At 38.2% G+C, this 27,526-nt stretch overlaps 1 protein-coding gene across 1 annotated transcript in view; it reads right to left on the reverse strand.

Annotated features, from left to right (window-relative positions):
• Positions 1 to 8,718: 8,718 nt before the first annotated feature.
• MAP3K1 (mitogen-activated protein kinase kinase kinase 1, E3 ubiquitin protein ligase) overlaps positions 8,719 to 27,526 on the reverse strand; it is a 78,267-nt gene continuing 59,459 nt past the window's right edge. Inside the window, exons 15-24 of the mRNA XM_011942927.1 lie at positions 24,685 to 24,806; positions 22,998 to 23,089; positions 22,528 to 22,717; positions 20,958 to 22,221; positions 20,152 to 20,304; positions 19,018 to 19,180; positions 17,462 to 17,593; positions 15,770 to 15,912; positions 14,929 to 15,060; positions 8,719 to 11,346 (exon numbers count right to left, since the gene is read on the reverse strand). Of these exons, the coding sequence (XP_011798317.1) occupies positions 11,197 to 11,346; positions 14,929 to 15,060; positions 15,770 to 15,912; positions 17,462 to 17,593; positions 19,018 to 19,180; positions 20,152 to 20,304; positions 20,958 to 22,221; positions 22,528 to 22,717; positions 22,998 to 23,089; positions 24,685 to 24,806 (2,541 nt within the window). The 3' untranslated portion in view covers positions 8,719 to 11,196. The remainder of the gene's footprint in view (positions 11,347 to 14,928; positions 15,061 to 15,769; positions 15,913 to 17,461; positions 17,594 to 19,017; positions 19,181 to 20,151; positions 20,305 to 20,957; positions 22,222 to 22,527; positions 22,718 to 22,997; positions 23,090 to 24,684; positions 24,807 to 27,526) is intronic.

Below are 27,526 nucleotides of genomic sequence, written 5' to 3' on the forward strand. Positions count from 1 at the left end.
AGGTCCCTTGTCTTCCTGCTTCCAAGTGGATTCGACCAGTGGAGAGCACTGGCAGAAAACTGCAAGAAGAGAGGAGAGTGAGGTGCTGATCTCTGTGTACTGGCTGTATCCCAACCTAAGGTCCTCTCCATGTAGTCTTCTGTGTTTCCGGGTTTCATTCAGGCCTATGGATGGTAACAGCACTCTATTATTGCCAATTCTGTGGTTCTATACAATCTCCCTGTGGTTTCCCTTAATTCTGTCCATGCTGTTACACAATTATTTTCAAATGTCTTATTTTGCATGTGTTATCTGTTTCCTACTGGGACCCCACTCTCTTTGTGTGGGTCACATGGTGTGGGATTAGGGGTAGCAATTTTTGATAGGCTGATGACACAAATTACTGAGACCTAAATGACAAGAAGGCAACAAACTTGAAAATATTCATGGGGAGATTCTCCCAATGGGAAATGCAAAGGCACTAAGGTAGTGATATGGTTTGGATGTTTTTTTCCCTCCAAATCTCATGTTAAAATGTGACCTTCTGTGTTGGAGATGGGCCTAGTGGGAGGTGTTTGGGTCATGAGGGCAGATCCCTCACCTATGGCTTGATGTTGTCCTCACCTCAATGAGTGAGTTCTTACTGTGTGAGTTCATGCGAGAGCTGGTTGTTGAAAAGAGCCTGGCATCTCCTCTCTCCCATGCTCTCTCTCTGTATGTGATACACCAGCTCCCCTTTGCCTTCAGCTGTGATTGGAAGCTTCCTGAGGCCTCACCAGGAGCAGATGCTCCAGCACCACACTTCTCATACAGCTGGCAGAACTGTGAGGCAAAATAAACCTCTTTTCTTTATAAATTACTCAGCCTCAAGTATTCCTTATTGCAATGCAAATGGACAAGCACAGGTGGGGAGGAGCTTGACATGTTCAAGCAAGGAAAATAAGGTTATGGAACAGGGTAAATAAGAAAAAGGGAAAGATGAAGTCAGGGAGAAAGAGAAGAGGCCAAGTCCTATAGGTCCTGGTGAGGAGTTGGGATTCTTAGTGTAATGGGAAGCCACTGGAGGGTTTTAAGCAGGAGGGTGATAGGATCTGATTCATGTTTTAAAAAGATCACTTTGGATATTATGTGGTGAAAAGGTGGGCAATCACCACACCGGTAAGGCCAATTAGGAGGCGAATACAGTAGTTATGGCAGAGACGATGGTAGCTTAGACTGGGTGGTAACTGGAGATGGAGAGGGTGGATGGATTGGGGTTTTCTATTTTGGAGGAACTCACAGGACTTGCCAATGGATTGGATGTGGGAAGGTGAAGTTTTGAAATGCCTCCAAGAAATGTCAAGTAACTAGTTGAATATTCTCACATCTGGAGCTCCAAAGCCATAGCTGGTGATAGAGTTTTTAGCCAGAGCACTGGATGAGATCACCTAGGAAGAAAAAGGGGATGGCAATAGATTGAGCAGTGACCATGAAGTCATGTGTCAATAAATGCAGACCCCTCATAAGATGGTCAAAAGCAGTTTTAGTGATAGGTTTGAGCGTGTTTGAGTGCATTGAGAACCTAATGTGAGGCGAGGAATGGGAACAAGTGTGTGTGTCTCTTTCAGTAAATTTTATGGAAAGAGAGGAAGAAAAATGGAGCTAAATTAGGCAGAGAATAATTCGGTAAGATAAAAGATCTCATAGCATATTTGTGTGTTGATGGGAATGATCCAACACAGAGAAGGAAATTGTAGTGTGTGTGTGTGTGTGTGTATTGGGTGTCGGGGGACAGAGGAAGTAGCAGGCACAACTTTGATTTCAAAATTCGGTGCTGGAAGAGAGATGATAATTAGAGATAGCAGATATTCTGTAGACTATTTGAATAGCTATGTAGCCTAATGTGGGTAACATAACTGGCAAATATTTATTCACTGAAAACTGTATGCCTAGGTACAACTTTAAAAGATTACAGTCTATTTGGGAAAACATATAATTTCTAAAAATTAAATATTAATTACCATAGAATTTCAGTGTGAGCTACCAGAGTTGGGGAGTGCTTCAAGGAGAAATAAGTAGAAGAGAAGTAGAAGGGATTAATAGAAGCCAGCAATTCTCAAATGTGGTCTGGGGACTCTGGAGGTCCCTAGGATCTTTTCTGGGCTCTGTGAGGTCAAAATTATTTTCTTAATTGTACTGAGATGTATTTGTCTTTACTCTCATTCTTTCTTGAGGGTACAGTGGAGTTTCCAGAGGTTACATGTGTGATAAAACAACAGATTGAATGCACAAGCAGATATGAGGATCCAATTGCCTTTTATTAAGTTAGAAATTACATAGATTTGGCCAGGGACAGTGGCTCACACCTGTAAGCCCAGCACTTGGGGCGGCCAAGACGGGTGAATCACTTGAGGTCAGGAGTTCGAGACCAGCCTGGCCAACATGGTGAAAACCTGTCTCTATTGAAAATACAAAAATTAGCTAGGTGTGGTGGTGGGCGCCTGTAATCCCAGCTATTCGGGAGGCTGAGGCAGGAGAATTGCTTGAACCCGGGAGGCAGAGGTTGCAGTGAGCCGAAATGCCACCACTGCACTCTAATCTGGGTGACTGAGACTCCCTCTCAAAAAAAAAAAAAAATTATATAGATTTGAAAAAATATAAAACATGTCACTTTCCTATTTTTGGGGGGGTGAAATATAGCGATTTTTCATAAAGATATGTTATCTGATTTAACATATAATAAGTTTTAATAGTTATTTCTTGTGAATTAATGCATTTTATGCATTTATCAATTTTAATATTGATACAGTAAATATCAGCAGCTATTAACCACATGAACAAAAGGCCCTTGGGGGCTTCCGACAATTTTTAAAAGTGTAATGGGGTCTGAAGACAAAAATATTTGGGAAATTGAGTGTTAGAACCACATATTGTGATTCAAAATTTTGAGAAGGAAAGTATGTGACATTTCATTGAATGTTGTAGTTAATACCAATTCTATGAATTACAGTAGTATGTTACATATTGATGAAATTAGAAAGTATTTTAAAATAACTTTGTGCTGCAGGACCTAAAATATTGCATAAAAAGGAGGAGAAAATGGTCTCTGCTAGTTCTTTGTATGAATTAGCAAAAGGCACCTTTTCCTCTGGCCACTTTACTGCCATCGACTGTAAAAAAAAATGTAATAAATATACAAATCTATTAGGACTATACTGTACAGCATGCCACATATAGGTGTGTAGTACACCAGCTAGTTTTGGCTGTCTTGGGAATCAACTGGAATATTCTGCAGCAGCACTTCTTGACTGCTCTGAGAACAAAAAGTTTGAAAACCACTGGTGTGAGGGAAGGTGCAGAGGTGGGGTGGAACACAGTGGATTCGGAGAGCAGGAATATAATGAAAGGAGTAGAACAGAAATTTTGCATTAGGGATAGTAGGAAATAAAGATTTAGGCAGAGTAAGTTCAGACCATTAAAAAACATGGACATTTGAGGTAATCAGCAGTAGATAGTCATTGAACGTTCTAGTAGCACAGTACTAGCTGGAAATAGAGTTTGAAAAGCTCAGAGGAAGAGTGGTTGGCAGGATGCATGGATGGATAGATGCATGGATAGATATAGATAGATGGATGGATGGATAGATGACCCTGCCAGCTGACAGCAGAGTGGTTCTAAGAACAAGAAACCAGGAAAGGGCATCAAGTATCTTGCTACAGCCTCTCCTTTTGTTGTTATGTAGACTGTTGGAAGGAGGTAGAGGGACTAGGAACATCCTGTTATGCAATAGATAAGCATTGAATCTAGGTTTTAGAATGGAAAAATGCAACTCTCAGTGATTGTTTTGAGTTTTTTCAGCATTCTAAGGGGAACACTGAGATTTCTGCTCTATTCCTGAGAAAGGGGTGAGATAACGTTTGATTTTTAGATATTTGGCAGTCAGTGCAAATTAAAGAAAAGTTTTACTCTGCTGCCCTCTTCTGGATGTTGCATAATTGGCCAAATAATTCTTCCACGTTGTTCCCTTCACTTTTGCTCCTAGACAGATTTCTGGACAAAGTAGGTTATGCACGTCATCTCCATGACCATGCTTGCCCAGATATGATCATGTTTCCTTCCAGTCGGCTTCACTGGAATGGTCCTTGCCCTTCACCTTGTGAGACTGAAGTTCTTATCTTACCTGACGTCTGTGGCTTTTGAAATTACTGACCTTTCTTTAAAACATTCTCCTCTCTTGATTTCCCTGACCCTGTGCATTTCTAGTTTCTGAAGATGAGCTCTTGTCTCCTTTATCTATTCTGCTTCTCGTCTATGCCTTAAATCTTGGTCTTCATCGGGGTTCTGGTGTTGGTTTTTTCTCACTGAACATATTCTCCTGAGTATTCTCCCCCATTTCCCTTGTCACTCATTGTGGTAGATGCTGTAAAGTTGCCTGCTTGATGCCCATTCTTCTCTGACTTCCTTACAGCTGGGGAGTTCTAGTCAAATGAAATGTGAGTGAAAATCTCAGAAGCATTTTTAGGAAAGTTTGTGTCTTCCTGACACAGGCACTACCTTTTTATTTTCCTTTTTCTTTCTCTGATTGTAGATTGGAGACCAGAGTTGGAGCCTGAGGATGAAAGCCTCATGCTAAGAAGAGTGGAGCGGAAAGATAAAGCATGGCAACATCGATGACATCCTAGGCCTAACACACCGGCCCTGACCTGCTTACCCTCTCTCGTTCGTAGGCTGTGTAGTCCAGTCACTTTTACATGCAGCTGAGTACAACCCTACATGATCTATCAATCGCTTCAGTGACCATTTATATGTCAATAGCTTCCACATTTATTATTTGCAACCAAAGTATCTCTGGAGGTACTGATGTGCATATACAGTATTACTGGAAACTTCTACTTGAATATCCTCCAGACAACTCGAATTTAACATGTCCAAAGCACATCTTGTCCTCCAATCTACTCCCCGTGTCATTTCCTTGTATCAGTAACGGCATCAGCGTTCACACAGGTGACCAAGCCTGGATAGCAGACGCATCCTCGATGTCATTCTCCATCCTCCTCATACCCTTCCCCCAAGGTCATTTCTATAATCTTTCAATTCTGCTGTTTAATATCACTCAGATTTGTCTCTTCCTCCTCATTCCCATAATGCTACCTTTACCTAGGCTCTGGATACTGCAATTGCCTTCTTTCTCCCTGCCTTTTGCATTGGCCCATGTAGTTCTTTCTTCAAGATACTGCAAGGGTGCTCTAACACACAAATATCGTCATGCCACTCTCTCCCATCTTTTTATTTCTCCTCCTATCCTTTCTCTCCATTTCACCCTGGTTACAATCCTCATCCTCTCAGTATGTCTACATAGATGTTGAGAAATCTTATTAAGCAAATTGACCTTAAGGGAAGCTACCACTTAGTTATCTCAAAAATAAACTCTAACAGGAATCTCAGCATTGTGGGAAAAAGAATTTTGGGGCATGAAGGATTTATCCCTCGCCACATCAGCTTAGGCTGGTTTTACCTGTACAGGTCTGATAAGCTACAAACTGAGGGCCATGAGGCATGGGGTATAGAGATGTCAGGTTGCATACCAACTAATGAGACTGGCTTCAGTCATCGATGGAGTTCTTTCGGTAACAGATTGTGCAGGCAGTTATCTATTGTGAAATAAAACCTACAAAGTTAACTCTAATATTGACAACATATTTGAATGCTACATATGCATATTAATATTTTGTAACATGATACTTGAGCTGTAGTGGTAAGCACTTCACATTAGTGTGTATAGTTAAGATATTAATTTTCTCTTCAGAGGTAAGCTCTCTAGCATCTATAATCAGCATCTCCACTTTTGTTCATCTCACATCTTAGAAGACAAAAGTCTTGGCTGGGCATGGTGGCTCACGCCTGTAACCCCAGCACTTTGGGAGGCTGAGGCGGGCAGATCACGACGTCAGGAGATTGAGACCATCCTGGCCAACATGGTGAAACCCCATCTCTACTAAAAATACAAAAAAATTAGCTGGGCGTGGTGGCAAGTGCCTGTAATCCCAGCTACTTGGGAGGCTGAGGCAGGAAAATCTCTTAAACCAGGGAGTTGGAGGTTGCAGTGAGCAGAGATCACGCCACTGAACTCCATCCTGGTCACAGAGCGAGACTCTGTCTCAAACAAACAAAAAAGACAAAAGTCTTAGATCCAATTTTCCAAAGCTGAGATTCCCCTCTAATTTTCTACCTCTTTTGTTTTCTAAGTCTGGGCACAGGTCAGAGGTCAAAAGGTATTCAGCCACAGGCCAGTAGTCTAGCTCAATAGTTTTTATAGTTCTTAATAAGGATTTAAATTAGTTTTTAATGTTTAAACATAGGGAATTGCACCTAAAATCCAGATTTCCAGTTTCTCTTGAAAATTTAGAGCATTTGACAATACCGGGCTTTCATTCTGACATGGTAACAGTGGCCTCCCTTGGACGTGAACTTGATGCAAACTCTTAGGTCTGCCACAAGCCTGGCTGGGGATCTAGTCCAGTGGGTGTTTTGAGTCTGTGACCTTTGGGTCAGTCATTCATAAAAACACGTATTGTGCATTCACTACATGCCAGGTACTATTCTACGCCATTTATATAGGCTCTCTTCTCACAACACTGTCACTTTCATTTTATAGATGCAGAAATGGAGGTTCGGAAAGTCAAAATGGGGGTCACGTAGCAGGTAAGCGGCAGAACCAGATTTAACCCGGGTTGTATCTCAGGTCCTGTAGTCACCAAATCCATCATCACCTACTTTAAGAGGCCAGTCCTTTCCCTTTTTTATCACAGGTCAACCTGGCATTTATGCTTACAGTATAATTTAAAACGGCCAAACCATGTCATGACATAGAACTAAGACAGCAATTTGTGTAAGTTTTCATTAGTCACTGTTTTCCCTGACTGTAGTTATTTCATGCATTGTTTTATAACAAATGACTTACATCAGCTCATAAATGCAATCATTGGCATTTCCATATGAGCATAATACCCCAACATTTTTCTGGTTTCTGACATGAAGGCTGTCACCCATTTTATAAAATTATTAATATCATTTAAAAAGAATTAAGGAGCAATAGAGTTGATTCTATTCATCTGGAACAAAAACTTTTCTCCAACTTAATATTTCTTAAGTGACAGAAATATACCCTTTTGCAAAAATACTCAAAACCTATTTAAAAGATGTACATTTAAAATCAAATTATACTTTGGGAGGCCGAGGCAGGTGGTTCACCTGAGGTCAGGAGTTCGAGACCAGCCTGGCTAACATGGTGAAACCCTGTCTCTACTAAAAATACAAAAATTAACCAGGCATGGTGGTGTCCACCTGTAATCCCAGCTACTCGGGAGGCAGGAGAATCCTTTGAACCTGGGAGGCAGAGCCTTTAGTGAGCTATTGTGCCACTGCACTTCAACCTGGGCAACAGCGAGACTGTTCCCTGCCCCCCCCCCAAAAATCAAATCAAATTATACAGAAACTTGAAACCAATGTAGAGAAACAAAATGGCTTCTGAACTCTGACATTAACCATCCTGCACGGAGATTGGTTACATGGGGGAGGGAGATGGGGAAGAATTAAGCAAGTTAAGTCAGTGTGTTGGGAATAATCGGAGTCACGATTCTCACTGCCTGAGATGAAAGTTACAAATTTGGAAAAAGGGAAAGCTTGAGTGAACCCTGTTGGCGTTGGATTGCAATCGGAAGGTTGGTGTGAGCTCATGGTTTTTATGTGTATGTATGTAGGTATATGTATGCATATTTTGCAAGTGTGTGAACTGTGTATATTCATATATATATTCTAGCTCTACCGAGAGCCAACGAGCAGTGACACACAGAATTGAGCCTATCTAGCACCCAGATCTTGGTTTTAAAAATACTGTTCTCCATCAAAGGAATCAGAGCTCTTTGGGAAAACGGCTGATCCCAGTGCCAAAGGAGACACTGCATAAGATGGGGCTGAAAGTATGGAAGTGTTCAAAGAATGGTGGCTTGCCAAGGATAGAGAAGCTAGCTTTCAGACATTCCCACTGGGCAAATCCGCAACTTGAGCAAATATATGATACATGATAAATGGGAGAAGGGAAAGCTCTTCTTTGCAGCAAAATGCTGCAAAGAAGTGAAGGAACTAGATCACCATTTGGCAACCATCAGAGTAATATATTCAGGCAAAAAAGCTAAGAGCAGAGAGTTAAAACTGGGCAAGAAACGTGGTATTTATGTAGTCTCAAATATTGCCCCAAAAGAATACTTTCAATTATAAAGGTGGATTTTAATGATAAAAGGAGAGAGTAACTATACAGTGTTACTATCAGTCATCACCAGTGACGGGGCAAACAACCTGTCTGCATCCTGACATGACACACCGAGAGGAGCACAGCATTACCTCTGTGATGTTCCTGCCAAAAGTGTGTACTCTGAATCTAATTAAGAAGCAGCACCAGACAAACTCAGTTTGAGGGGCTTCTATAAAACAATAATCTGAAATCTTTAAAAAATTAAGGCCATTAAGGTCAACGAAGACCTAAGAATGGCCCTGGATTCAATGAGACTGAAGAAACATGACAACTGAGAGCAACTTGTGATCCTGGTTTGGATCCTCTTGCTATAAAGGACATAAATGGGCAGCTGGTGAAACCTGACTAGGGTCTTTGGATGAAGGGTATACAGAAGTTCTCTGTGGTATTCTTGCAACTTTTATGTAAGTATGAAATTATTTCAAAATAAATGAAAGTAACAATTAACATTTGTTCAAAAACTTTTATTTACTATAAAGACAAAAACACCAAAATAGGTACAAATACTATAAAATCGGTTCAATGGGGTAAAAATTTTAATTAAAATATCTCAATATATTTAAAATAACAAAGGATACATTTAAGCCAAATTTTCTTAACCCAGATTTTTTTTTTTTTTTTTTTTTGTAACATTTGCTTACACAGTAAGGTGCTAATAGAAGTTAGCCCTTAAGCCCTGGAAATCTTAGGAATCATAGTCACACAGCAAATATAATTTCATTGTGAAAGTGAACTTTGGTAGAAGAAAAATCTATAGGACACCTGAGGTAGTAGAAACTGGAATAAACAGTAGTAGACGTTATTTACAACTTGAGTACCAAATAACATTAAGAACACAAAAATAATTACACGATACAATTTCCAGTCCAGCTTTGATCCAAAGAAAATAAGAATATTACATCACATTTGCATTGAAAACGAAACAAAAAACAAAACGCCACAATTACCAGCAAGCTGAGGGAACTGCAAACAAACTCAAACACAATGGATTCTGAAATCTACAGATAGTTTGAGTTTGAAATGTGGTGGGCACGGTGATCTACAAAGTAATACTGATTAGCTGAGGTTCCTCAGTTTATACAGTTTACATTTTTGTCAGACACAGTATTCATCTGACCAATGATCTTCCAGTACATAAAATGGCAAGAGTGCATCCTTTAAAGCTTGCACATGAGAGACTTGGAAACAATCTTATTAGAATTATGAAAATTCTAAGTAGTCAAAAAATAAAAAATTTAAAAAAAAAACAAAATAAAAAAGAAAGTCAAGTACAACACATTTAGAGCTACCAAACTTCACATTTCTGTACTATTTTTAACTCTTCAAATATCGCCAATCTTCCAAAACAAAGGAATGTAAAATTTCACTAAGAAACATATTCACATAAAAAACAAACTGCCTTTTAAAAATTATAAGCAATATATCCCTGTAAACTTATCTTGTAACTTATTGTATTTCCAATTTGTGTTGTACATTTTAAATGTACTCTATATAGCTTATTTAGTTTATCCTGAGTCTTTGAGAATAACCAATTCTATTTCACACTGGCTTCTGAAGAGTTAAAACTAAAATCTCAAAAGTTGTATTTAATAGTTAATCAGTACTTGATTTAAAAGACTCACACACACACAAAAAGATTAAAAAGCTACCATTTTCCTTCAGGATTCCATGCATCTGAATTTAACTCCAGACTAAAACCATTAGGCAACTGTGCAAAATCCAAGGAATTAGTGTATAAATGAAATTCAATTCCACTTTTCTTTCTGAACACATTTTCCAAGTTCAAAGCAAATATATTCTTTAAAAACATTACTGATTGGTAGTTGAATAATCTTTTTTAAAAATGATCTGCCAGGCCTACTGTAAAGAGATGATGCATGGTAAAAGGAAAATGGCAGTCACATGTTATTACCAGTAGTGAAGGTGAATGATGGATTGTTACATACAGAGTAAGACTTAAATGTTGTGAAGTTTCCTACAGTTTGACAACCAAAACATCTAAAAAATTCAAATTTTAAGGTAATCTTGATCTTCGTTGTGAGTTGCATCACAGAGAACAGTTCATTTTTAGTTAACTTATATTTAACCTGCACAATAAGAGTGGTGACTGACTCAAATGTAGGTAGTACTTTATTGTATTCCAATATAAAAAACAAAATTAAGTCTGTATTTTAAAAACTTTTACAATAGCAAGATATTTAATGAACTCTTGTTCATATCTAGTTTTTTTTTTTTTTTCTGGTTTGAAAAAAAGATCACCTTTCCCTGAATAAACAAAAATGAATGTAAATAAAAATGAAAATACAAAACCATAATTTCCAATAACGAAATGAATGGGCCAACAGTAAAATGCACAATGAGCCACAATTGCCCAGGTGTTTAAGAAAATAAAGGTCAAGTGTGGGTCATAAAGAAGTATCAACTTTTAAAAATATATGTATGTAATGCTACTCGTAGCATATTCTGACCTAAAAGAGGCAGATACTGATTTTATAGCCAGTGACAAAAAATTTGAACGGAATTGCAGAACCCCCGCTTGTGATCACTATATGAAATGGAAGAATAATTCAAATATTAAAATAGATCCTGAGCCCCTCAGCCACTAATATTGCTGAAAAAGTGCCCCCAAAAAATAAAATTATGCTTCTGCAATTTAGTCATGCAAACTTCACCGTTTTCCTGTTCACCTAGGGCCAGTTCTTTGAAAGGCACAGTTTACAATTTCTGCACTAGTTGTGGGCTTTTGCATACTGAGCTTAGGTACAGATCATGATTTGTCAATCACATACTTAGGTAAGGGTTCCCCACTGGCCTCGTTCGTAGCTGTTCAGTGGCATCATGGCCAGTAGAATATCAATGTGGTTCCCCAAAAGTTTTTTTCTCTTATTGAGCATCCTGTTTTTATTGTAGTTGATCTGCATAATTGGCTACCACGTAGTACGAAAGACTGGATGCTTTAGTAGCTCTCTTGATGGAGGTCTGTCCTGAGGTTGAAGTTCTAAACAACGAAGAGCCACATCTCGTAAGCCGGGAGACAAATGTGAAGGGATCGACGGAGCAGTCGTTGCACTAGCAATCTGTGGAGAAAAAACCAGAGTGTTGGAGCTTTGCACGACTGGAACTTCTGATACACAAGCACATGTGTATAGACCTCATAACCCTTACATTTACATCCTGAACAGAGAGGAAATGAAGCAGAAGTGGGAAGATTTTCTGTTATCAAGAAGTCTATAAAAAGATTCATCCACTGGATGGGTGGTTTTCTCTAACCATCTTTCAACTTTTAGGATTTTAGGATTTGATCAAATATATCCTATTCCTTATTATTTAAATCGACAAGGCTAAGTACATCAAAATGTGCAGGTAGAGTATTCACTCAAATTAATTCTGCTGTCCTCATAGTCTCCAAGATGGTTTGTTCTTACTGCACGTTTTCTATTTCTTCAGCAGACAGAGCTATTTAGATTAAGAAAGACTAAAACTGAAGAGTCAATTTAATACATAGAAAACACAACTGCATTGTTTTCTTCCTTCCATGTTGGACAAATTCTGATTCTTAGTATCAAATACACTATGAAGAATGATTTTATAAAAAAGTTTTAAGTCTGACTACTTTAAACTCACCTACCCACTCCTAATCACAAGAAAACTCTTTCTTTTCCCTACCCCAGTAATTTCATAAATGCTTTGGGTTAAAAAATGCAAAGTAATATAAAGAAAAGTCCTCTAAGGTCTGTGATCCTATATCACAATATACTCAGCTGATATATACACATCTTACACACCACAAAAAGGAAAAATACAAAACAAAAAATTAAAGTCCCTCTTCCTTCTCCCCAAATGTAACTTACTGTTGACGATTTGTGTGTGTGTGTGCATGCACAAGTGTGTGTGTGTTTGTGGAGAAAAAAGGCCAATACATTCACAGACTTCAGATTTTCTAAAATGTCTACAAAAGAGAAAACTTAATTTAGAGACAGGGTCTCTCTCTGTCACCCAAGCTGAAGTGCAGTGGTCTGAACATGGCTCACTGCAGCTTTGACCTCCTGGGCCCAAGCGATCCTCCCACCTCAGCCTCCTGAGTACCTGGGAGCACAGGTGGTGCCACCATGCCCAGCTAATTTTTTTTTGTAGAGATGGGGTCTCACTATGCTCAGTCTGCTCTCCAACTCCTGGGTTCAAGCTCTGTTCCCGCCTCAGCCTCCCAAAATGCTGAGATTACAGGCATGAGCCACTGTGCTTGGCCAGGATCACTTTATATACTTTGCTCTTTTCACTTAATAATATATCTTGTAGCACTCTGTAAATCAACATCAACAGCTTTACACTTGTTTAATTTCTGTATAGTGTGGATAATTTAATTACTTTCTTGAGTAGAGTGAATAATCTTGAACTTGGCACTTGGTACTTCTAGACGTAATCTTGAGTAAATTCCTAACAATGGGCATAGCTGAGTCAAAGAGTAAGTGCATTAAAAATTCTGGCAGATACTGCCAAATCACTCTCTAAAAAAACATGCTACAGCAATTTATACTATCATAAACAGGGTATGGAAGTGTTTGTGAAAGCTTTGGGGTGATTCCAAAGACCTCAAAGTATTTACTCCAAGTTAAGGAAACTGAAAATATTACAGTACAATTCTCTTTAAACTTTACCTAGGAAGGAGAATGCCATGAAATCTGTTAAAATATGAACTGTGCCAATTTGAAAATTATTTACAATTGTTTCCAGGGTCTCACCAAAACTCTTAAAATAACATCAAACTTTCAAATTGATCCTAGCCATGAGTATTTATTGAGCAACTTCTGTATAAGACTCTGAAAAGAAAAAAATGAATCAGATGTGAAAGGAACTCAAGGAGATTTAGTTTGAAAAAGGAGGCAAGATAGGAACATAACTAGGAGACAAGAAACAAAGTGTCAGAAACAAGTATGTACTAAAATGCTACGAGAATCTGTGGAAGGAGTTAAAAGCGGGTGCCTAAGCAGGAGAAGCACAAAATGTGGGCCTTAAAGAGAGTAAGAATCTGAACCACGTAGAGAAGGAACATTGGACGTCTGAAAGAATAGAGGAAATGAGGTGGTAATACAAAACAGGTATTGTCAGAGAGGTGACTGAGGAGGTTATATAGTAAGTGTGGGGAGCACTGGAGGAGGTTACGGCAGGTGGAGTTGACTGTGTGGGCTGAGTGCTTGACTAAGGCCTAGGTGTAATTTTGTTTATCTTCATAGTAATTCCACGAAGTACGTGCTTCATGGGGTTCTTGCACCAATTTCACATAAGAGAAAATAGAGGGCAGACACAAAAAATAATTTTCCTATGATCACATGGCCAAAAGGGGTAGAGGCTGGGTTTAAAACTAGGTCAGTGTGACTCCAAAGCCCATGATTTCAACCATCACATCTACTGAAAACCTAAAAATCTCAACCATTACCTATTCCATGGTGGAAAAGGAGATAATTGATTTGTGAGTTATAAAAAGGTAGGAAAGGTAGACAGGACTGAACTGACTTGGGTGTGAATTTTAAAAATATACAAAATAGTAAATTAGGCCAGGTGTGGTGGCTCACACCTGTAATCCCAGTACTTTGGGAGGCCAAGGTGGGCTTGAGGTCAGGAGTTCAAGACTTGCCTGGCCAATATAGTGTAACTCCATCTCTAAGAAATATACAAAAATTAGCTGGGTATGGTGGCACGTGCCTGTAGTCCCAGCTACCCGGGAGGCTGAGGCAGGAGAATCGCCTGAACCTGGGAAGCAGAGGTTGCAGTGAGCTGAGTTTCCGCCATTGCACTCCAGCCTGGGCACTGCAGCGAGACTGTCTCAAAAACAAAAACAAAAAACAAACAAACAAAAGAAAATGGTAAATTAGATTTAAAAAATTTTGAATTATGTAAAATGCATGACGAATTTCACGTTTTAAAAGTGATGGATGGATATAGATACACACATATATATAAATGCACTACATATTTCTTCTGATTTCTTCTAGGAGCAGTGTTTTACTATTTGCTAATTCAATATTGGTAGCAACTTAACAGAGCATAACTACCTCAAATAACAAGAAGTGACTATATATGTCACTAACACTGACAACACCACTGACAATACCAACTCCTGGAAATATACACAGACGCTCTTCGACTTACGCTGAGGTTATGTCGTGATAAACCCTTTTAAGTTGATGATATTGTAAGCTGAAAAATGCAGTTAATGCACCTAACCCACCAAACATTATAGCTTAGTCTGGTCTACCTTGAATGTGCTTGTAATACCTATATTAGCCTACTGTTCAGCAAAATCATCTGACAACACAGTCCACTATAGAGTATTGGTTGTTTACTCTCGTGACTGTGTGGCTGACTGGCAGCTGTGACTCGCTGCCACTGCCTGGCATCATCAGATTATATCGTACCACATATTGCTAGCTCAGAAAAAAATAAAAAATCAAAGTATGGTTTTTACTGAATTTGTACTGCTTTTACACCATCTTAAAGTAAAAAAAAAATTGTGTATCAATTCCTCTCTGAATAAATATACAGACTATTTATTTATTTACCTTCATGCTAGATTGTTAGGGAGAACCCATCAAAATTTGCCTCCTGCCAAATTCTGCTGTACTCCTTTTAGCACCAAGAAGTAATTTTTATCTCACAATTACCTTAAATATCAAAGCAAGATGATTGGAGTGTTTTTCTGCATTCCATGGTGGTTTTGCACAAGCCATTTCTATAATAGCACAGCCAACACTCCATACATCACAGCTCCTTCCATACTGTTGACCTCTTAGTACCTAAAATAAATTAGAGTTAATTTGGAAATATGACTCATTTGAAAAAAGAGAAGGCCAATTTGTAGTTATAGATTCTACTTTCTTACCTTAGGGAGAAAACTGGTACAAACAGCAATTATGTGGACTACCTAAATCTAATTTATTTCATTAATAGCTTAATTTTCCAGGTACACAAAAATATTTTGGAGAATTGTGAGATTCTGAAGCAGAGTCACATCACAGAAATTTTGCTCTTAGCAAACTAAGTGGCAAGAGGACAACAAACATTACTACATATGAACATGAAGAATTATGAACACGACAGAAGAGGCTGAATCAGAAGAACAATGCTTAAACTCCTTCCACTACCGACAGAACCTGCCTCTGTATGCTCATCTCCTTTTAGAATAGAGAGAGAATATTTTTTAAAATTTGTTATGTGCACTTTGAGTTTACTACGAAACAACTGCTATAAATTACCCCAAAATTCTTTATTAGTAACAGCCCTTAAGCAAATCTATTAGAACCTATTTTTTGAATTGTGTCAAGGCAAAGACAGAAAGGTTGGGAAGAAGGGTCTGAATGAAAGATACTATTAAAACCGTATTTTAAGGGCCATGGACTTCTAATTGGTAAGTACATACTGGATACCACTGCAAGACAGTTTAGTATAATGCTGTTACACAGAACTCAAAAATATTTTATTTCATTACTCAAAGATGCTTCTCACCTCAGGTGCCATAAATGCAATTGTCCCCAGTAATTGTCCCTGAAACTCTCCTGCACCAGTTCCTTTTGATGCCAACCTGGCTGCAGCTCCAAAATCTGCAATTCTTAGTCTCTGACCAGTGCTGTCAATTAGCAAATTGGCACCTGTCAACAAACACAGCAAATGACCTTGTATGTTAAAAAAAAAAACAAAAAATAAGGACAGATTAAAAACCCAGTAAAAATACTAATGAAATAGGACAACGACAAAAGAAAGAAGTGAACTACATTTCAGAGGTTCAGACAGTTATTCTCTTTTCCTTTCACTTTCTTCTTGCTAAAGGCACACAGCTCTCTCTAGCATAAGGAAAATCTAAAACCTTGAAAGCAAAGTCTGAAAAACAAATATTATAAAGCACAAGGAGATCAAAAAGGCAATTTAGTGAAACTTGAAAGAATAAGTGTTGAAAACCTTTAATATGCTTTCCAACAAAATCTTTCTCCAAAATTCACATTTTAGCCTAATTTACATTTGAAGACAATTTCGCTGAAACATACTAATCTAGACCAATTCAAAGTATATGTGCTAAATTAATAATTAGAGCTTAATTTAAAAAGTTATAAAATTACTTCAATACATTATGTCAAATACTAGCTAAAAAGAATGATGACAGAAAACCAAATTTGCTCTTGAGAAAAATAAACTGAGGCCAGGCACGGTGGCTCACGCCTGTAATCTCAGCACTGTGGGAGGCTGACGCAAGCGGATCGCTTGAGCCCGGGAGTTCAAGACCGGCCTGGGGGCAACATGGCAAAACTCCATCCCTACAAAAAATATAAAAAATTAGCCAGGCATGGTGGCGCACATCTGTTGTCCCAGCTACTTGGGAGGCTGAGGTGGGAGGATCACATGAGTCCAGGAAACGAAGGTTGCAGTGTGCCAAGTTTGCAACACTACACTCCAGCCTGAGTGACAGAGATCCTGTCTCAAAAAAAAAAAAAGATAAGAAAAAGAACAGGAACCACAAAAGATTTGAAGGAATTTTTCTTAAAAGAAGTTTATGATATCCTAATATCCCATTATTCTAAATAAAACCAGGAAAAGGAACTTTCTGGGAGCCTGTATATCATGAGGCCAAGACAGGGAATCTGGAGACATATATTGTATACTTTCTGCCATTAACTAGCAATAAAACTGTAGAAAAGGCACAGCCTCTCTTGTATTCAATATACTTTTCTAATAAACGAGGAAGGCAGATTAAATGACCCCTAAGACTTCTTTCGGTTCTAATATTCTGAATTACTCAGAAGAAAAAAATCCCATAGTTAGAAACCATCAACAAAGGTTCCTTTTTTTTTTCCTTCTTTGAGACAGAGTCTCGCTCTATCACCCAGGCTGGAGTGCAGTGGTGTAATTTTGGCTCACTGCAACCTCTGCCTTCCGGGTTCAAGTGATTCTCTTGTCTCAGCCTCCCAAATAGCCAGGATTCCAGGCATGCGCCACCTCACCCTGTTAATTTTTGTATTTTTAGTAGAGATGGGGTTTCAACATGTTGGCCAGGCTGGTCTCGAACTCCTGACCTCAAGTGATCCACCTGCCTTCACCTCCCAAAGTACTGGGATTACAGGTGTGAGCCACTGCGCCTAGCCCCGAATTTTACAATCACATTAATTTTTTTTATTGTCACTAGATAATAATTAAAAGAATTCCTACCTTTGACATCTCTGTGAATGATTTGGTTTTCATGGAGATACGAAAGGCCACGAAGTAATTGTTCAGTGTAGTTAATAACTACTGATTCTTTGAAGGCTCCATATTTACTCAGCAAATGAGCCACAGATCCCCCTGTAAGACAATAGAAATAATTATCATAAACTTAAAGACGGAATTAAAAGTATTTATTACACTTTGGTTTCTAAGGTTTTTACTGCATGAACTCACATTCACATATGAAATAGAAGAAAAACATTTCAAAACTAACATATTCCTGTATCATTTCAAAAACTACTAATTAGGAGACACTTTCATGGAACCCACAGGGAACCAGTTTATTGGAGGGTCAAGATTTCAGAAAGCTGTAAAGTTAACCATTTTGGATGAAACTATTTCTGAAATGTACAATTCACTTCTCTGTCTTCTCAAAATAACACAAAACAACTTTATTAATGACTAAAGTAAACAATGTTAACATATTATTTAGTAAAAGGTGAAATGAATGGGAGGAGGAACAGAAGACCCAGAGTCCGGCTTCATATTCTACCCATTTACTAGCTCTGCCCTGGAACATGTCTCAAGTTTAGCCGCTTTTAAAAGTGTTTATAGGCCGGGCTCGGTGGCTCAAGCCTGTAATCCCAGCACTTTGGGAGGCCGAGACGGGCGGATCACGATGTCAGGAGATCGAGACCATCCTGGCTAACACGGTGAAACCCCGTCTCTACTAAAAAATACAAAAAACTAGCCGGGCGAGGTGGCGAGCGCCTGTAGTCCCAGCTACTTGGGAGGCTGAGGCAGGAGAATGGCGTGAACCCGGGAGGCGGAGCTTGCAGTGAGCTGAGATCCGGCCACTGCACTCCAGCCCGGGCAACAGAGCAAGACTCTGTCTCAAAAAAAAAAAAAAAAAAAAAGTGTTTATAGTAGTCAACCTATCTACTGTAGCGTAAATCTTTATTAAGACCAACAACACATAACGCACTTAAGAACTGACTGGTAAATAGAAATGCACTCTTAAATACACACGCAAATCTAAGAAGTTAAACCAAACACTTAACCTGTTCATCACATCAGGTCATTAATTTTATTGTATACATTGTATAATACAAAATAAAACTCAGTCTTCATTTATTTCAGCAGATGACAAGGTTCAACTTTATGCTTCAGTGCTAGTTTACTTGTAGTAAGTTTTCAAATTATATGTTAATTTTGTTTTTATATTGTTATGTTAAAACACTTCCTCATCTGTCCAGTTTATCATGGCTACCTGGAAATATACAGATCTTATACATATCAGGTATTAAAAACAACAATGCTACACAATCATTGAAAAACACACTGGGAAAGTTTAAAAGGTAGAGATAGTCAATATTTCATTTATATTAAATGAAATACAAAATGAAGTATCTGTGGTTCATACTAATATATTGGGGTGATTTGCTTTTAGAAACCCGAACTATTTGATAAAAATAAATTTTAATTAAACCGGTTTTTCCTAAATCTAATCACAGAAAGTTAAATCCATGTACTACTATTTGTAATTTAAAACATTAACATACCTGCCATCCATTCAATGAAGAGATTGTAATTGCTCTTCTCACACGTGGCTCCCAACATCCTAATGATGTTTGGATGATTCAGATGGCTCATCATTCTTATCTCTTCTCTTAATGCTTCTACTACTTCTTCTTGCTCAGAAGATGTGTTTCTGACATAAGTCACCTGTTTCAAATAAACATGTTCACAAAGTTTTGCATATTTTCACTAGCAATCTGATCTAAAATGAAAAATGCAAACCAGCATATATATTAGCAACAGATGGCATTTATGTTCATGGATGCAATGTACTTTAAAAAAACCCAAGTCAAACTCTCTTAAACACTAGGAATCTAGCGTAAGCAGCAGTGAACATCAGAAATGACAAAAATATTGGGATATAGTCAATATTCCAATAGTCTCAGAGTAAAAATGAGAAAAGTCCAAATATGGGAGAATAATCAACATGATTTAAAAATTAAAGTTTAATAATTTTCCTATCAAGTATACTCATTATAAAAAGTAAACCACTGAAACCTCAAGATGGCACTGCACCAGTACACTGTTGAAAGTACCTGAAAACCACCCCTCTACCACCTACAAAAAGCAAAACCAAAAAACTTTTGTAAGGCCCATCTTGATATTGTCTTATGATAATCATACTTCAACTTTTATTTTATTTTTTTTGAGACAGTCTTGCTCTGTCGCTCAGGCTGAAGTACAGTAGTGCGATCTCGGCTCACTGCCACCTCTACCTTCTGGGTTCAAGCAATTCTTCTGTCTCAGCCTCCTGAGTAGCTGGGACTACAGGTGCCTACCACCACGCCTGGCCAATTTTTGTATTTTTAGTAGAGGCAGGGTTTCACCACGCTGGCCAGGCTGGTCTCGAACTCCTGACCTCAAATGATCCAACCACCTCGGCCTCTCCCAAAGTGCTGGGATTACAGGCATAAGCCACCACGTGCAGCCTCAACTTTTAATAATAACAGAATTCATGATGTTTCTGGTGCTTTGGAAACACCTACTTTGAAATCTAAGTTTCTCAAAGTTTAAAGAGCTAAAGTACAAACACGTGGACATATCCTTTATTCTTTTTACTGAACATGCTTCATTTTGTGATTTGAATCATCTCATTTATATGCTCACTAGATATTTACCTGTTTAACAGCCATTAAAGTTCCAGTTCCCACATCTTGAGCCTGATAACAAGAAGAAAATGCTCCAAGGCCTATCTGTTGACCTTTCAGCCATTCAGTGTCTTCTCTATACGGTTGTTTTGCTTTGGTATGTCCTGGTAGAGTCTCTGGTGTCTACATATTAAATGAAAGCAATCTTTTTACTGTTAAAGGAGTAAGATTTTGTGAAATTAGTCTGCAAGATATTATTCTTGTTCAGTCTGGCTTCCCAAACCACCTATAAATGTGACCTCTGAATGGAAGGTATTTGTGACCAACATCAAATGCAAAAGTGATCACCATTATAGAATTAACCAGAAATGCCCACAGACAAGAATTATTGCTATTTAAACAGTACAAACATTATTGTTGTATATAAGTAATAATTTTATGTGGAAAAATCTGCTTCTAAATGTTAGAAACAGCATTTCTGAATTAGGTTTATTTTAGTATGGTCCAAGGAAGCTCTCTGTGAGACAGTGTCTTGCACTATCATTCAGGCTAGAGTGCAATGGTGTAATCACAGCTCACTGCAGCCTCAAACTCCCAGGTTCAAGTGACCCTCCCCACCACAGCCTCCTGAGTAGCTGGGACCCCAGGTGTGCACTATCATGCCTGGCTAATTTTTTGTAGAGACAGGGTCTTGCTTTGTTGACCAGGCTGGTTTCGAAATCCTGTGCTCAAGTAAACCTTCGGCCTCAGCCTCCCAAAGTGCTGGAATTACAGGTATGAGTCACTGTGCCCAGCCCCAAAGAAGTTTTCTAACCTCTTAAAGAATCTATACTTACATCCTGTTGAATAATGATGATATCTTCTCCATTTTCAACCTGCAGCTGAGGAACTATGGGGAGGGCATCCTGAGACGCTGACATTGCCATGGCAATTGCTAAAGCTTCTTCTTCTTCAGCTTCCATCTTTTCTTTGCACTTTTGATTATGATTCACATCATCTTTGTAGGTATCATCATTTTCAGCCTTTTCAGGAGAGAGGACAGCAACTTCTGACTTGAAAGTGACTGTTGTATCACTTGAAGGCATAGACGCTTCAAGAAGGTCCTCAATACTGGAGTTGAGCTCTGTATTGACATCTAATCTGCATTTCTCCTCTACTGGGGTGAACACTGTCTCATCACTGGGTATAACAGCATTACTACTATTGCTGCTACAGCCAAAGCTGTCATCACATTTGGAACTACTGTTCAGGTCAAGTGTCATGCTATTTTTTGAGGGATCTCCCTGTTTACTTGTATTACCTGGGGTAGGTCGAGATGGCTTTGGCCTGTGTATATTACTGGAGGGCAAGGGTCTTGACTGAGTAAAGACTGGGGAAAGTTTATCTGAGTCTCTGTTTTCAGGACAGTTTCTGTGGAATTGTAGAGAAAACTTGCGCTGTGTTTGAGGAGATGCAGAAGGTATTTTGCAGGGAACGAATCCCTGAAGTCTATGCTTAGAGACATCTGTTGCAGATGGGGCCGAAGAAGAAGGGGTTGACAAGGCTGGAAACATTAATTGGGAATGCTGAGATAAAGGAGAGGAGTTCAAACACTGACTGTGGGGCCTGCCTTTTGTTTGAACCATTGGCTTTGGTTGTTCTGTTGTTGAACTAGAAGGTCCTACTGAAATGCTGGCCAGTCTCTCAGAAATGTCCTCTGAACTGGCACTCAATTTTGTAGCACATAATCCTTTTCCAGTTTTCTCTAAATGGATTGTGCACTCAGGGGAACTGTTCTCTGTGGTTTCCGGATAGTCACTGGGAACAGATGCCTGCAAAAAGCTGTCCCGTTGACCATCCACAGTGCCTTCTACGCCCAGTTGGATGGCTTCAGCAATTTCCACCTCATCTGCAATAGCCATCAAACGGCGACGCATCCTGGTGAAGTGAGTGGAACTGGAAACACTCAGCATTTCTAACAGTTTTGAAAACACATGGGGTACTGTAGTAACCATTCTTGCAGAACTCAAGTAGATCCTTCTGGAAAGTTTGCCAACCATTGAGTGGGAATTATCAATGGACTGCAAAGCAAAGGTTAAGAGGGACAGCAGCTTCTTATACCTGAAAGAAAAAACATTCATTACTATAATAAGTTCCAATTACTGAAAAACACATGGAAACTTAAAAAATGGTAGTAATTTACAGCATGTATACTTCAAAAACCATTTCAGCATAAAGTATCTATAAATTTTAAACTAAACATCCTAGACTTTGGGTTTTCATATGTCAATCAAATATTAAGGTATCAGCAACCTATTTATGCTCTGTATTTTCTGAGTCTTTCATAAATCTAAAATGTGTCATTCTTGAGGAGGGTGTAGGGAGGGCAGAAAGATACATGTAATATATTTTCAGAAGAAAAATTACCTGATTTCAACAGGCTCAGCTTGTGAAACATCAGTACTGACAATATGAGGATAAAATTCAGCAGGAAATTCCAACAACAGTCTATCTATAAGACAAAGGCGGCCAAGAAGTTCTTGCCAATTGTTTGATTCAGTTTGGTTTCCAAGAATACAATTTAAGACATAATCAACACCACCAATACCAATGGATCCTACAAAAAGGAAAGTAAAAATAAATGATTAAAAAATAGTGATATTAAAATCTAAAACAAGACATGATTAAATGGTATAAGGCCAACAAAAATATTCTGAACTATTTTCAAGAATTTCTCTCTCAGATTAATTCACATTTCTAACTGTAACACAGTGAATCAATTTATAAAATTACTTCAAAATCCTGTAAACTGCCTCATGAGAGATTATGAGATTAGACAAGGCTGCTGAGGAACATGATAAAATATGCTATATTCATTTTAAGTGAAAAGTTATTACCAGCTTTTAGTATTTCTCTGCCAACTGCCAACTCTCCTGCTTGGCCTTTGCACAGTTCCAACAGTGTTGATATGGACAGCTGACTTGTGCGGCTAAAAAGCAAAGGAAAAGCAACATCAATCCTGGATCTTGGCTAAAATACTACACAATATTAGAGGCGTAATGCAATGCCTTGTGAAAAAGTGGAGAAATAATGTTTTCAGGAGTGTTTACTTTTCCACCACTAAAATCACATGAACAATGTCACCATAAATAGTAATACTCATTTATTAGGTCTAATTTTGTAAATTTAACATATCCTCTATGTTAAGCACAGAATCTTCAACAACGGCTCTTAGCAAGTATTGATTTAAATACCAAATTAGATAAAATCTTATGTTTTGTTAAAAGAAAAAACAAGGACCGTGACATTTTGATTTCTGAACTTTCACTAAGAAGCTCTTGAATTAAAAACAAAACCTTCCCATCCAAAAACCCTCCATTTCCTTACATAGGCAGAATGAAGTCTGAATATTATAAAATCTCTCTACAGTATTTCTTATGTTCATTCATTCAGGTGACCAGGTAAACAACCTAACTTTAGAGTTTCAAAAAGCGAGCAGCACAACAAATACCATGAGAACACTGAATTCTCAGAAAGATACCTATTCTAATACTAAAAAATGACATTTTTCCTATGCATTTTGCAAATTACTTTCTAATTTGCATATTTTACAGATATACAATGTTTTCTCTAAGAAACAAGAAAAAATCCAATATTTTCAATCTATAGAGAAAACAATAGAGGCAAAAGACAGACTTCATGAGATGAGAAATTCGTTAAAGGCAGGTACCTAATTTTTGAGACCCTGTGCAAACAGTCATTATGACTTGCAGAGGAAGAGAAAAGTGGTACTGAGAGAGCTCTAAATGGGTGAAATGGAAGAGGCAACACAAGGGAGATTCAACACTTGTTGCTAACCAAGATCTGCCGGGATAGAAAGAAATAGGAACTACCAAATAACTGTTCACAGTAGCTGTGATTATTCAATGAAAATTTTTCCTCCTATTTTATGGAAGGAGAAAATAAAAGAGAACCACTGGTCTGAAAAAAGCATGGCTTGTACTCGTCTTTACTGTCACTGTACCTCAATTCTCTACTTCATATTTTTCTTTCCAGTTAGGGTTATTCTTGTTCCCTGTCAATTTTCAAGGATATTGCAGGAATATATAAAATCTAAAATTTTTTTGACTAAAACTGTCATAATTAGAGTAAAATTCCATTACACTGAAAATAATGAGATGGATCTGTTAATTTTTTATCCTGATAATAAGGCATATACAGGTGTAATGATCTTACTGGTTCCTATCCTGTGTAACCCATGAGATTATACCTTATGGATATAAATGTCAGCTACAGTTCTTACCAACTGTACTTCACATTATGAATGTTATTGAAGATAATAAATCACAATACAATAATGTGGAGATCCATGCAGTTTGTTTGCCTGGCTTTTACTTGCCAGTAGTTCTTTCCCCCAGTCCTTAAGAGCCTCAAATACTGCATTTCCATTTTAAATCTCACATTAAAAGACAATGTTCAAAGACTCATTTAATAAAATGTATCAGATATTCACTAGGTGTGAGGCTTGCTGCGAGGCACTTTTAAGACAAGAGGGTTTGAAGTGGTTCATCAATGAAGCCTTACCTATTGGCATCTGCACATTTGACTAGGATGGTGTCTACAACTGGCCGGAGAAGTCTCTGAAGTTTGATTCTTTCCGCTAAACTGTGGCAAGGAGTATATACCAGCATGGCTCTCAATGTTTTCTGAGGAAAAAAATCTGAAGGTCAGTTTATGTACACTTAAAAAGCATCAGAGATAATGGCCTAATTTGAGACAATATGAGCAACAAAATAAGATAGGAATGGATTATAACCCATAGAATAAAGTAAGAATCCCATGTGTCTGTAATGATACAAACAACTAACAAAATAAATGAATGGGGTAGAAAGGAATTTTCTGAACTCTTTTCTCTGCAATTTTTAGAAGTCTGAATTCATTTCAAGACGCAAAGTTAAAAAAAATTATTTTTAAAAAGAAAAAGAACAGGAGCCAACCTGAAAGGGCTCTCAATGGTCAACGCTGGAATAATTAGAGCAACAAAACAAATGATGGTAGTACTGGGTTGCAACCCATAGAACAAAAGGAATACCCAGGAGCCTACACTGATATAAATTAAAAATTGAATAGGTACATAAAAGGAGAAGCTCTTCTTTATAGAATGATTCCAATTAATGTAGAAGGAATAAGGAAAACAGAAAATCACCATTAGAACACCATTTTTTAAAAAATTATACTTTAAGTTCTGGGGCACACGTGCAGAACGTGGTTTGTTATATAGGTATACACATGCCATGGTAGTTTGCTGCATCTATCACTCCATCATCTACATTAGGTATTTCTTGTAATGCTATCCCGCCCCTAGCCCCCTGACCCCCGACAGGCCCTGGTGTGTGATGCTCCCCTCCCTGGGCCCACGAGAGCACCATTTTTAATGGTGTAGTAATAACTGCTATAGGCAAGATCCATAAATATTTTTAAAATCAGTGGACAAAATTTTGAGGTGAAATAGGATATTTGCATAATCTCAAAGTAACTCTCGCAAGATATCTACGAATATTAATTTTATAGCAGGGAAACTTGGTAGACATTACCTTAACTGACAGCATCACCAATAATAAATTAAACCATGGACATATGTTTCCACTGATATGATGCACTGAGAAAGGCCTATCACCTCTGTGGCATTCTGTGAAAAACATGTAACTTCCATCTAATCATGAGAAAACATCAGAGAATCCCAAATTGAGGGACATTCTACAAAATAACTGGCCAGTATACTTTGAAAGTATCTGTCAAGGTCATTAAAAACTAGGAGAGGCTGAGGAACTGTCATGGATGAGAAGACATTAAGGGGACATGGTGACTAATGCACTGTGGGATCCTGGATTGGATCCTGGGACAGAAAAAAGACAACAGCAGAAAAGCTGGTAAAATCTGAATAAAGTCTGCAGTTTAGCTATGAAGGGCACTGTTGGGCAACAGGAGAGATTTCAGTATAAACTTAATAGTACAAAACAGTATTGTGATTAATGTTAATGTGCTGACTGTACATGGAAGAATAAATGGAATTATGTATTTAGTTTTAAGAGACACATATTTAAGTATTTGAGGAGAAAGTGTCATGATGCCTGCAAAAAACTCTCAAATAGTTCAGCAAAAAAAAAAAAAAAAAAATTATACATGGAGAGGGAGGGAGAAGAAAAAAAGGAAGAGATAGAGGAAGGGGACATAAGAGAAAGGGAAAGGGTGAGCTTTAACAGCAGAAGCCATTTCTGCCTTCATGGAGCCTGGTATCCTTTATACAATCTTTGTGCTCTAAGAACTCATAAGCTACTTGGGAAACAGTCTGAACTTAAGAAGAAACAACCATGACAGTAAGGCAGTTACACCGCGCACAAAAAGAGTAACACGGCAAAGGCTTTGCAGAAAAGGAACTGGCAAAAAGAGGATTTTATTTAGTCAAGTATGCCTGAAGGTTTGTGTTGGAAAATAGTAAGAAAGCGGCAAAATGTTGGGCCAATTGGTCTTTATTCTAGAGTATGCTGGTCCCTCCAGATGCTACATGAAGAAACAGGCTGTAGCAAAATAACTCTGGGAAACAATGCATTTTACCCTTTGATCCTTTAGGTTCACAATGTACACTAGCTTACTGAAGGATCCTAGAAGCCTTTCAGTCAACAGACCTAGTTATCCTTGTGTAATCCAGTGTTCACCAATCTTAACTGAATACAGGATTCTTTCTTCAGGGAACTTTTCACAACCCTGCCAAACTTCCACAGAATATGCTTTAGGAATGTCGTTGAAGAAACAGAAACCTCTAAAGATTTCTAAACGAGTTGGGGGATAATCAAAGTTGTGTTTAAGAAATAATGATAACTATTCATGTTCTTACAATGTGCCAGGCATACAGTTGAAAGTTTCTACATAATCTAATTTCAAATCTAAGAGGTATTTTCATTATTTTATGGGTGAGAAAACTGAAGTCTATTTAAGAGAGGTTAAGTAACCTTCGTAAAGTCACCGTGCTAGCAAAAGGGAGAACCAGAATTTGAATCCAGGTCTGTCTCTATGATCTTGATCATGTGTTCAGATTGCCTAGGCTAGTCCAACTTTAACCAGCACATTATGCAAGCACTGTGGCTGGAATGATAAATTATGAGATCACTCAATTGTGACTCCAACCCCATGTTCATAACTGTCATGCTGTATTACCTGTCAAGAAGATTCATTAGGCCCAATCGTTAGATGATGGATTAGAAAAAGACAGAGGTTCCAGGGAAGCCTATAGACTACTCACGAATTTTAAAAACAGACCAGATAAGAAAGTAGTGGGCCAGGCGCGGTGGCTCAAGCCTGTAATCCCAGCACTTTGGGAGGCCGAGACGGGTGGATCACGAGGTCAGGAGATCGAGACCATCCTGGC

This window comes from Colobus angolensis, unplaced genomic scaffold (genome assembly GCF_000951035.1).
Source record: "Colobus angolensis palliatus isolate OR3802 unplaced genomic scaffold, Cang.pa_1.0 Scaffold212, whole genome shotgun sequence".
In the NCBI taxonomy this organism is placed as follows: Eukaryota; Metazoa; Chordata; class Mammalia; order Primates; family Cercopithecidae; genus Colobus; species Colobus angolensis.